Source organism: Phalangium opilio, unplaced genomic scaffold (genome assembly GCF_054372755.1).
Source record: "Phalangium opilio isolate 3A_F unplaced genomic scaffold, DU_Popi_V2 ptg000041l_1, whole genome shotgun sequence".
In the NCBI taxonomy this organism is placed as follows: domain Eukaryota; kingdom Metazoa; phylum Arthropoda; class Arachnida; order Opiliones; family Phalangiidae; genus Phalangium; species Phalangium opilio.
Genome location: NW_028324165.1, coordinates 3,921,085 through 3,933,136, shown reverse-complemented (window position 1 = coordinate 3,933,136; position 12,052 = coordinate 3,921,085). Strand labels below are relative to the sequence as shown.

General features: G+C 32.7%; 1 protein-coding gene and 1 long non-coding RNA gene across 6 annotated transcripts; one reads left to right on the top strand and one right to left on the bottom strand.

Annotated features, from left to right (window-relative positions):
• The first annotated feature begins 324 nt into the window (after positions 1-324).
• LOC149679440 (uncharacterized) lies at positions 325-6,750 on the top strand. Of its 2 annotated transcripts, none has more exons than XR_016365771.1 (5): positions 325-472; positions 568-670; positions 1,946-1,990; positions 2,735-2,816; positions 2,877-6,750. It is a non-coding gene; the product is annotated as an uncharacterized LOC149679440 (long non-coding RNA). The 2 variants fall into 2 exon arrangements; XR_016365772.1 differs by lacking the exon at positions 325-472 and having other exon boundaries at positions 571-670; positions 2,877-4,845; positions 4,934-6,750.
• LOC149679439 (uncharacterized) lies at positions 1,762-9,294 on the bottom strand. Of its 4 annotated transcripts, XM_089835216.1 has the most exons (8): positions 9,058-9,292; positions 8,895-8,960; positions 8,494-8,575; positions 8,320-8,424; positions 7,882-7,992; positions 6,897-7,803; positions 6,458-6,525; positions 6,208-6,354 (listed from the first exon to the last, which is right to left on the bottom strand). In XM_089835216.1, exons 5-7 carry the CDS (start codon positions 7,969-7,971, stop codon positions 6,491-6,493), a joined length of 1,032 nt encoding a protein of 343 aa, XP_089691342.1. In that variant the 5' UTR covers positions 7,972-7,992; positions 8,320-8,424; positions 8,494-8,575; positions 8,895-8,960; positions 9,058-9,292; the 3' UTR covers positions 6,208-6,354; positions 6,458-6,490. The 4 variants fall into 4 exon arrangements, with proteins under 4 accessions (XP_089691340.1, XP_089691344.1, XP_089691342.1 ...); XM_089835214.1 differs by lacking the exons at positions 6,208-6,354; positions 6,458-6,525 and adding an exon at positions 1,762-2,005 and having other exon boundaries at positions 9,058-9,294; XM_089835218.1 differs by lacking the exons at positions 6,208-6,354; positions 6,458-6,525 and adding an exon at positions 3,891-4,014 and having other exon boundaries at positions 9,058-9,293.
• Between the last annotated feature and the right edge of the window lie 2,758 nt (positions 9,295-12,052).

Here is a 12,052-nt window from a genome sequence, read left to right as displayed (position 1 = left end):
TTCGAATTCAATTTTGAACTAATTATCAATTCGCTAGATGGCAGACCTATTTTTACTGTTAAAAATTAAAAATATATGTATAAATATAACATTACTTACCACATAGCAAGCAAGAAAGCCCCACTTTTTCGTCACTCTTTCATCTCTTTCATTGAATATTTCATGCAGTACCCAAAATGTCGCTATTCGCATTAAAATAGGTTTTTAATTGAGAGCTTAAATAGTTTAAAAAGGCTATTAGAAGAATCGCCATTTTAAATATATTACCGTTGTTTAAAATAATGTAAATAGAAATGTTGAGGATTTTCCTATAGTGTATTAAGCCGATTTCCTTCGACAAGAAGAAAATATTTCAAATTCTATCTTTGATACGCTGATTTTTGAAGGTCCTGCTGTATGAATAATCGGATCGGAGTGGCAAAATATAAAGAAGACTATTTTAACAGCCGTATGTTAGTCACGTGGAATTTTGGTGCGAAACGTTTTTAAACAAGATGGTCTAGCCCATAATTAAGCCACATCGTTTATGTACTCTCGCTATCCCAACTACAATAAATATACTTCTAGGAAATACCGTCGGGGGAAATAATTTTTCGATGGCTGCTTGGCAACGGGAATCACGTGTCGCCACCGCCCGGCAATTATTTTATTACTAAAACTATTACCAAGCGTAAGTACTTATTTTTTTTGACGATTGACTTTCTCTTGTGGATATTTTCCAAATTTCATAATTTCCAAAAGATAACTGAAATACTAAAAGATAATTTAAATTCCAAAATACATATTCAATTCCAAAAGATAACTGAAATACTAAAAGATAATTTAAATTCCAAAATACATATTCAATTCCAAAAGATAACTGAAATACTAAAAGATAATTTAAATTCCAAAATACATATTCAATTCCAAAAGATAATTTCAATTACAAAAGATAAATCCAATTCAAAAAAGATAAATGAATTCCAAAACATAATTTCAATTCCAAATGATAATTTCAATTCCAAAACATAATTTCAATTTTAAAAGATAATTTCAATTCCAAAACATAATTTCAATTCCAAATGATAATTTCAATTCCAAAAGGTAATTTCAATATCAAACGATAATTTTCATTCCATAAGAAAATTTGAATTCAAAATGATAATTTCAATTCCAAAAGATAATTTCAAATCCAAAAGATAATTTCAAATCCAAAAGATAATTTCAAATCCAAAAGATAATTTCAATTCCAAATGATAATTTCAATTCCAAAACATAATTTCAATTTTAAAAGATAATTTCAATTCCAAAGCATAATTTCAATTCCAAATGATAATTTCAATTCCAAAAGGTAATTTCAATATCAAACGATAATTTTCATTCCATAAGAAAATTTGAATTCAAAATGATAATTTCAATTCCAAAAGATAATTTCAAATCCAAAAGATAATTTCAAATCCAAAAGATAATTTCAATTCAAAAGGTTAATTTCATTTCCAAAAGATAATTTTTATTCCATAAGAAAATTTCTATTCCGAATGGTGATTTCAATTCCAAAAGATAATTTCAATTCCAAAAGATAATTTCAATTCCAAAAGATAATTTCAATTCCAAAAGATAATTTCAATTCAAAAGGTTAATTTCAAATCCAAAAGATAATTTCAATTCAAAAGTTTAATTTCATTTCCAAAAGATAATTTTTATTCCATAAGAAAATTTCTATTCCGAATGGTAATTTCAATTCCAAAAGATAATTTCAATTCAAAAGGTTAATTTCAAATCCAAAAGATAATTTCAATTCAAAAGGTTAATTTCAAATCCAAAAGATAATTTCAATTCAAAAGGTTAATTTCAATTCAAAAGGTTAATTTCAAATCCAAAAGATAATTTCAATTCAAAAGGTTAATTTCAAATCCAAAAGATAATTTCAATTCCAAAAGATAAATAAATTCAAATTATATTCCAGCCTTTGTCCGGGTTCCGAAATGCATTTCATGGAGGATCACAATCGGTTCGTGGCTGATTGCTATTTTAATGATATCAATATACATAGGATCCGCATTGAAAACGGAATTATATTCAACCATGAATTTATTTATTAACATGAATATATATGTGTATCATTAGCCTTTCTATCATGTTATTCAGGGATGGGAGGGACCTTTCTATTACATACGCGTTTAACGTCATCGCGGTAGCCAATCAAAATCGAGGCATCTGGAAGTTCAAACAGCAGACGACCAGCTTAACAAAATTGTACGAGGGATAAAATTTTCGGTTAGGTTTACCAAAATGCGTCAACTGAATATTAAAAATGATCGCCGATACGTGAATAAATATCTCAACACGATGTCCGAAAGTGATTTTGATCTTTGAAAGGAAATTATATAAAGTGCGTACAATGTTTTCCCTAATCTAAAACTGAAAACTGTTGGTAAAGTGCTAAGCCTTGGCCATAAAAAATGAAACGGTTGACAATTAACTATCAACATCTGAAATGGTGAGAATTGATCATGCTGTTTCTTTTCCTGCTGTTGAAGGTAAAATTAATGCGGTAGTTGATCAATTGACAAGCATAATTAGCCTTTCGCATGACAAGAGCTTTAGCTTTAAAAACAAACCGCCGGAAATTTTCTGACGTCACGCAAACTAAGCCCCTCCCATCCCTGAATATGTAGTTTAACTAGTCAATGCAGATATATATTCATGTTAATAAATAAATTCATGATTCAACCGAATACGTCTTGATCGACAGTCTGGAAAGTATCAGCAAATTCACCAACGCAAAAATCCGATTTAGTCCTACAGACAACGCCGCCGGCTTTTTAAAGGAATGGGTGAGCCATGTTTTTGTGGTTAAAATTGCCTAATTTTTTTTAATTGCGGTGTTTTATCAGGAAAAGTCCGTAGATGAAAATGAACCCCAATTGTCCCTGGCTACGAGATTTGAATATGCAGAACTAGAAGACCTCTTGGACATTAAAAAATACTGGGACGTATTTCTGGGAAAAGCTGGACTACTGTTGTAGTGGTGTAAAATTTATTTTGCACTATTTTTACACCTTGACAAGGTGTTAAAATGGTATGATAATAGTGTGATATTTTATCAGAAACCGATTAGGCTTTACACATGAAGTACGTAACAGGTGCCTGGGAGAGCTACACGATATTCTCTAAGCTCCTAGGAAAGAACCTCCCCTTACGCGGAAGAACAAAATTCGGTAACGCGGCTTTTTCGGATCCTTGCGATCCTTCCGCCTTAAGAACCAATTTACCTGGTACGTAAATTAGGGAACTACTATAAAGACTGAATAGGGTGTCTAAAATATTCTTTAGATAAAACTATTCACAATACCAAAAATTATTTGGCAGTAAGGAACAAAGATCCTATCAATCTGGGTAGCTTTTGTTTGGACTATTTAAGACGCCGTGTATCTGTTTTTTTACGAGGAATGTTTTCTGTTCTCGCGGTTACGGCGAGCTCAGCCGCCGGCGGCTCGGGAATCGGGATACCGCTGTTACCTAGCCAAGGCTTAGTGTAGTTTTCAAGTCTACTATTATTCGCAGAGCTATTTTTCTGTTAAAATTAATAAAAATCTTATAATATTTAGTTGAAGACTTATTAAATGACTCGAAAGTTTTCGAAACTTGAACTTTAAAACGTTCAATATAACATAACGACTAACGAACGATTACGGTATTTTGACTTCCGAGCTTTCCGGTTATGTCGACGGCGAGGTCGAGTCGAGGTCCCATGCAAGAAAATAGTAATAACCATCGATGATTGGTCAGGCATTGAAGCGGTTATCTACGGTTAGGGGCTTTTGATTGGTTAAAAGCTTTTTTGTTCGTCTGCTTAGTTTTTACTTCGGGAATGTCATGAAATCCATGGCCAAAGCTATGGAAAAGTGGGACTTACGTACTTTATGTGTGAAGCATAATCCGCTTTTGATTTTATTAACACCATTAGCTTTAATGAATGTTGTAAAATATTCCTCAAAAAATATCATTTGATAAAAAGTGCTCAAATTATACCTAAAAGGAGTAAAATAACACAATCAATTACACCAAAATAAAATGTGTTAAAATAATATGAAAATGGAGCAAATATTTTATAAACTATTTGCTTACATAAAAGGTGTGTAAAAGGGCTTAAAAACTACATTCATTAAAAGGTAAATGATACCAAAATTAAATAAAATGACACATTCGAATACCATAATAAAAGGTGTTAAAATAATTTGAAAATGAAGCTACACCTTAAGAAATAGAAGTGTTTAAAATGTGTTGAAAGGGTATAATTTATGAAAACCTTTTTTTTCACCCAAAAGAGAGTTTTATTGCCTTGAGTTTTGGTGTAAATTCGGTGTAAAATGAAACTTTTAAATCACCGTTTAAATTAAACATGGAAAATTATAGTACACTGCGGGTTTCTTAAAAAGGTCTTCCATCTTTATTAATGTTTTAATAGTTAATTCAATCCACACAATAAAAAAATCATTTAAAAAAATTATTAAATTAAATATTTTAAATTTTTTTAAAAGATAATATTCATTGAAGAAAATGTTTTTATCCCTTATAAAATTAACAAAAAAATTGGTCATCAGGTGGTATGGTATCTTTATAAACATTGCTAACTCATAAAAGTGTTACTCAAACTCAGAAACGTGCTATGCTGCACCTTTTAAGCAGGGCCGGATTAACCACTAGGCAAGTTAGGCAATTGCCTAGGGCCCGCATATCTGAGGGGCCCGTAATCAGCCAGTTTTCAAAAATTGATATAATTAAAATCCAAAAAAAATATATATATATTCCCCCCTCTCTCTCTGCTGAAACATAACGTCACTGACACCATGGAAAAGCCAGGTGAGTTGTAACGGCAGCCTAATGTTCAAAAACCCGTTACCCAAATCATTGTGGCGACTTATAAACATTAAAGTGGCAATTTATAAAGGAATAAAGAAAAAGACGATAAAAACCTTAAAAATTCAATGGAAATGTATCTTCAGAAGTGGCTATCCTCGGAGGATGAAATTTCATTTTGAATTCGTGTTGTTACTGACAGTCATTAAACACTGGAGTTGCATTTTATGATTCCTTGATAAGCTCTATTCATGGTGTTCGTGATAATTTGAAAAATTTTAAATAATGGCTCAGCTCACAAAAAGATAATTAACAAAATAACGAAAAAAGGGAAAAAAATACGAAAACGGTTCTTTGATGAAGGTGCAGGAAAGAACAAGGCGACCCAAGGGTTGGGCTCGTAATAGTAGCCTCATCGTAATATACTTGACAGGCGTACAGAAAATTTGAGTGAATAGCCCCTCGAGGCGCTACCTTAACTCTTTTAAACTGATTACTTTAATTTTTTACTTCTGTTATAATTATAATTGTATGACATGAACGGAAAACGTGAGTACCCGCATGATGCGCATCCTTTAACAGTGGTTAAATAAAATACCCGTAAATGCCCATTAAAAGAAGTACAGAGAATGAGAGTGAATAGCCGCTCGATGCCCTAAAAAATTATAACCCTTAATAATTACTTCAATAAATTTACTTACGTTATAATTGTAATATTCGGGGCCACAAGCTAGTACTTTCTTTTAAAATTATTCAAGATTTGTGGAGAAATACATGTAACTCCTAATAATAAACATCTCCTTTAGACCATTCTAAATATAACGTCGGAATATACTTCGTTTTTCTTTTTAAAAATTCCCTCGATTTCTTTGAATTTTGAAATAGGGAGCGGGATTGAAAGGGTGAAACCCTCATTGTCGACGGGTGACAGGAATTTTAAAGGGAGTATTAAACCTTCCATTTTAATTAAGGTAACACCATAATCCTCTATCTCGCTTTAAATATGTAGAGCAATCGTAAAACACAATTCAGAATGCTTAACCTAACTGGTACAATTAAATGCAATGCTTAAAGTTACTATTATAAACCCCATCCTCTTAAAATACACGAACGTAAAAATCACATCACCATAATTCTGTCCCATTCACTCTCCCTTAAATGACGAACGAAAAATTCTATACTGCCAAACGCGCTACTATTTCACGTCTACTGGTACTGATACTAGTACGAGTACAACAGGGCAGGCCAAACTAAGAGCCTTATCGTAGATGTACATCATACAATGTAGCTAAAAACGATGATAAGTGGACGGGACGCTTTCAAAATAAAAGTGTTTTACGTCTTATGTGACAATCTTATGACAAATACTTAAAAACGATCCGAAGTTAACAAGGTCACTGATGAAAAGTTCAAACCTATTTTAAACTTTAATGCCCCGGTGAAACTTTCTCTGGAGGTTTCCAAGAATTGGCAGAAATGTATTGCAATGATTTAAATATTGAAAACAAACTGCTACAATTCAAACATTTCGTGAAGAATGAAGAAAGCAAAAACCCAGAATTATTACATTCCTTTATTCGTAACAATAATATTATTTCAACTTTTCCAAACTTACAAATTATTTTGTGAATTTACTTGTGTTTGCCAATTAGCAATGCAATTGGCGAAAGATCCTTTTCAGCTCTAAAATGAGTGAAAAACTAATTCAGAACCACAGTAGCCCAAGAAAAATTAAGTTCTTTATCTTTGATATATATATATTGAAAAGGATTTACTAAACGACTTCATAGACTATGAAGAGATAATTGATAAATTTCTTTAGCTTGAAAGAAATTTAACTATCGAGTTAAAAAAGAAATTAAATATTCTGTTAAGTGTTAAGCAAATTAAAAATATGTCTCTCTATTATCTTAAACTGTGGTCTGATGGGGGGCCCGGAACTAAGGCCTTGCCTAGGGCCCGAAAAATTGTTAATCCGGCCCTGCCCCCATTGGGCGTAGGAATAAGAAACCAAACACTAGGCACTCAGACTATTAAAGTATAAAATGACTTACCAATTTCCGAACAACGTGATTCGGAATTCTTTGGAGCGATTTCTTGAAATGTCTTCAAGTTGGACACCGAACTATTATTTCCGACTTCAATCGAAACTTCGGGTAAATTGATTTCCATAGAGACGGAGGTCAATTCTGACAGTTCATTTGGGTTACGTTTTGGTTTAGGAACACATACTGGCCCATTCAGTGGCCTTGGATCAACAAGCTTCAGTTTTGGCAAACACAGTACCAAACTTCGATTTTGTCTATCTGTTTTCTTCGCACCTGTCCAGGTTATTCTGGATTGGTTATCATCGAGATCGTTTTCTACGGCTAATTCTAGTGAACCACATTCGACATTTGCGCCAAGAGAAAGATCCAAATGGTTTTGAACTTCAACATTCAATTCAGGAACACGAAATTCCTTCGATCGAGTTGATCTTTCGTCAGTTTCTCCCTCTGTCGAGACACTTTGTGATTTATTACGATAAGAATCGATAATATTATTGTTCTCAAGAGGTTCTCGTGACGAATCACTTTCCGTCGTTGTGTCGAGAGGCATTTTCAATTGTTTTTCGACCTCGAGCTTCGGCGAAGGCACACAAAGTGGCGAATTGTCACTGTATATCAATTTAGGGACACACCCATTCGTAATTCGCGTTATAAACCCCACATTTTTAGACTTTTTTGGGATAATTTCAGTTTCGTTGTTTGCATTGCCAACCTCGGCAACATATTGAGGCTCAGAATCAGGCGATTCTTCACTAATATCTTCTCTACCCAGCATGCCTTGGACATTGACAGCTTCGACACTGTGCATCACAATTGGAAGAGATAACTCCAGGCCATTAATTTCCGAATCATTTTCAACGGGTTCAGATTTCACTAATTCACTGTTAGCTAATTGATGTATTCCACTTTTCTCCTATTTTTCAAACAATCAACTCTTAACCTTTGGAGTAACTCTTTCCCATCGACCATGAAAATGAAAAATGTTCCATACCATCAACTCTTTATTGACCCTATTGAGTCTTTCAATTTCGTCTATTTGTTTATTTATCGTTAACGTTGTTTTCACTCTCTCTTTTCCCATGTTTGAAATTAAAACATTACGCTAAACAAAATAAGATTTCATTTTAACAGTAAATATTCTTTGGACTTTCATTGGCTGAACACATTTTAAATGGGCAAGCAAGAAAGAACAAAGTTCCTTGTTGGGTTTCTTTGTTACTAAAGAGGGATGTGTTACCAATCCCCTTAGATCAGAGCCAATCCTGATTGGTATTTTCACAAATAAACCTAATTATTCACCCACCCACAGAGTTTGGTTCTACTTTAAGGGACATAAGATTCGACAACTCATTCTGTACATTCACAATGGGCTATGATACCAAACGTGTCTCAATATTTCTGTGCTTAATTTCACACTAGTAAAAAATACCTCGGCTTCCAGTTCCCTGACTCGATCATCCCTGGCTTTAACTTCATTGATAAGATCATCTTTACTCTAGTGATCATAATTACAATCTTCCTCAGTCTTCATTTCCTAAAAACAAAGTTTCCCTAATTTTATATTTGCCTTAAACAGCCAATATTGCAATAATTTCGCAAATACCTCTTTAATGGCCAACCTTTGAAGATTTACTAAACTCATTTCGGAATTTTGTGCAGAGAGTTTGTGAAATTGTAAATCTTCCCTAAAATAGAATAAATTTTCAAACAGAAGAAAACGAACATATAACAAGAAAGGTTTCCCAATTGTAGCTTTCGCTATCAAAGCTTAGAAAACATGCTTAGCTAGTTCAAAAGATTGTGACAACTGACACTGCAACTTTCTTCAAGATTAGGGAATTCCTCAAACCCATTTTTTGAATACAACTAGCTTCGTATAAATTATTTATTCTGCTAGTATTTTTTAATTTTGAAATAGCAAGAAAGATCTTTTTCTTTTCAAGACAGGTTTCGATCCATTACACGCCTTTATGACACCCAAGTAGCATTATATTCATCACTTACCAGCTTAAACGTTCGACCATAACACGACAATCCTTCACAAAATCCATCATACTTCGTAGAGTTTCCCTATTAAGATAACATAGGTAACATTTTAATGATAATTAAAAACATGGCCTTAAACAAAGATTCAGCGTTTTCCCCTCAGTTCAATATAGATTCTTACCAGCCAAGGCTTATATGAACGTTTTTCTTTCGCAGTTACTCACACTGTTCTGTTTTTTATGTTTTTCGGGTCTTTGGGAGAAAAGCTTCCACTTTTATTAAGAGCTTTTCTTGTACATGGATACTCTTTTTGATAATCAATAAATTATTATTAAAGGATAACCGTTACCGTAGCAAAGGAATTCGGCAAACACTATTTTACCCCGAAATTATTTTTGCCGAACTTTTGCCGAATTACCCCAAATTCTAAAATAGTAGAAATCTCCCATGCGTCGTCTGCTAAAACATCCTAAATGACTTCTGGCTCAGTCTTGGAAATAAGGATTTTTTTGAAACTAGTCCTCGGGACCAGTGACCCCCAGCGTCTACAATATTAAACTGGTCCTTGGGACCAGTGACCCTATCCCTAATTTATTTTTTACTAATCCTATTGAAAAATTAAGGGAGTATTTCGTTGACGCACAGCCCATTCGATCGGGCTATAGATGCAAAATTATGTCAAAAATCAGAGTTAACTGCGTCATTGGGGGAACACCGTTTTTTGGTCCTAATTTTGAAAATACTGGTTGAAATCTCTTGATATTTTAATGAGATTTGCAAAATAATGTTTGGTACTTTTGTGCAAAATTTTCTCTTACAAAGCTTTTTGTAACAACATTAAAACGAAAATGAACCATAATTTAATGGCTTAGTCTCAAACAGTTTAAATTTGTTTCCTTCAGCTTCACTGGTTCGAGTCTCTTGAAATTTTAGTGAAAGGCATATTTAAAGGTTTTAAATTATTGTGGAAAATTTCCAACTTCTAAAACGAATAGTCCTTTTCCTAAAATTTCCCTAAGCGACTAAATAGGTTGTAGGATTATGCACAAGCACAATTTTAATGAATTTTTTGGAAGTGAATTGTTTCTTTGAAAACTTCGAAAACTTTGCATCATAACTTAAAACCGTTCAATGTGCCTCTCACTAAAATTTCAAGAGATTCGAACAAGTGAAACGGAAAAACTTATTAAACCGTTCCAAGACCAAGCCCTTTAAGTAGGGCTAATTTTCGTTCTAATATTTATACAAAAAAACTATAGAAGGGAAACTTTTTAAAATTTCCAAAACATAGCAAACGCTGTTTTGCACATTAAAATTTCAAGAGGTTTGCACCAGTAGTTTCAAAATTAGGGCAAAATAACTGTGTTCCTGAGTTCCTCCCATAGCCGGTCATGTTAAAAGCTGGCTCCTTGGATTTTTCGAGCGAAAAAGCCCATAATTACCAACACGCGCTTTTACATAGGAAAAAAATTGTGTGAAGCCAAAGCGTGATCGAGTGGCTGTGGTTGTAGCAAGGAAGGCAACTTAGGCAAGAACGAGAAAATGTCAAGGCTAGGAGACTATATCCATGGAGTAGAAATTTATAATGACTAGAATTTTTAAACTGGTCCCTCCTGAATTTTCATAAAAATTCTCAATTAATAAACTGGTCCCAAGGACCAGTAACCCCCGGATTTTGAATAAAAAAAACTGGTCCGAGCAATTAATAAACTGGTTTTTGACCTGTGGACCTGTGCTATTTCCAAGACTGTTCTGGCTTCGCCTTCGCCTTTTCGGGGTAAATTAGTGAACGTTTCGGCACTTTTCGGCACAAAAGAGTGGGGTAAAATATAAAATACGGCCCCCACACTAAAAGTCGCAATTAAATCAAGCAATCATTCAAATCCATTTCAGAAACTAAATAAGCTTAACTAAACTACCCTCTCTCGCCCCAACGACTATTAATTTCAACTTAAAGAAGTTTAATTAACGTAAAATTCGACCAAAAACGTACATTTTTGGGACAAAAATTAAAATAACTTTTAATTAAACTACATAATTAAGATTAAAACTAAGCTATAAGCTGGTAAATCCCCTTTTTTCCCATTTAACACTGAAATTAAATTATATTATCTCTATAATACATTAATATTCAGGAAATTCCAAAGTTTGGGGTAAAATAGGGTTTTTTCGGCAAAATATTATGGGCGTGAAATGAAAAAATATGCCAAGTCTTTGAAGAAGCGCGAAATTCAAAAGTTTGGGGTAAAATAGGGTTTTTTCGGCAAGGATTGAATTTTCAATTAAACATTGATATTAATGTGAATTATTTATTGAATCTCAATTTATAAAATAAATCTACTATGGCCGACCACAATCCAACGTTAATTTTACTTAATTAAGTTTAATTAACGTAAAATTCGACCAAAAACGTACATTTTTGGGACAAAAATTAAAATAACTTTTAATTAAACTACATAATTAAGATTAAAACTAAGCTATAAGCTGGTAAATCCCCTTTTTTCCCATTTAACACTGAAATTAATTTATATTATCTTTATAATAAATTAATATTCAGGAAATTCCAAAGTTTGGGGTAAAATAGGGTTTTTTCGGCAAGGATTGAATTTTCAATTAAACATTGATATTAATGTGAATTATTTATTGAATCTCAATTTATAAGCTAAATCTACTCTGCCGAACCACAATCCAACGTTAATTTCACTTAATTAAGTTTAATTAACGTAAAATCCGACCAAAAACGTACATTTTTGGGACAAAAATTAAAATAACTTTTAATTAAACTACATAATTAAGATTAAAACTAAGCTATAAGCTGGTAAATCCCCTTTTTTCCCATTTAAAACTAAAATTAATTTACATTGTCTTTATAATTCATCGATATTCAGGAAATTCCAAAAGTTTGGGGTAAAATAGGGTTTTTTCGGCAAGGATTGAATTTTCAATTAAACATTGATATTAATGTGAATTATTTATTTAATCTCAATTTATAAGCTAAATCTACTCTGCCGAACCACAATCCAACGTTAATTTCACTTAATTAAGTTTAATTAACGTAAAATTCGACCAAAAACGTACATTTTTGGGACAAAAATTAAAATAACTTTTAATTAAACTACAAAATTAAGATTAAAACTAAGCTATAAGCTGGTACATCCCCTTTTTTCCCATTTAAC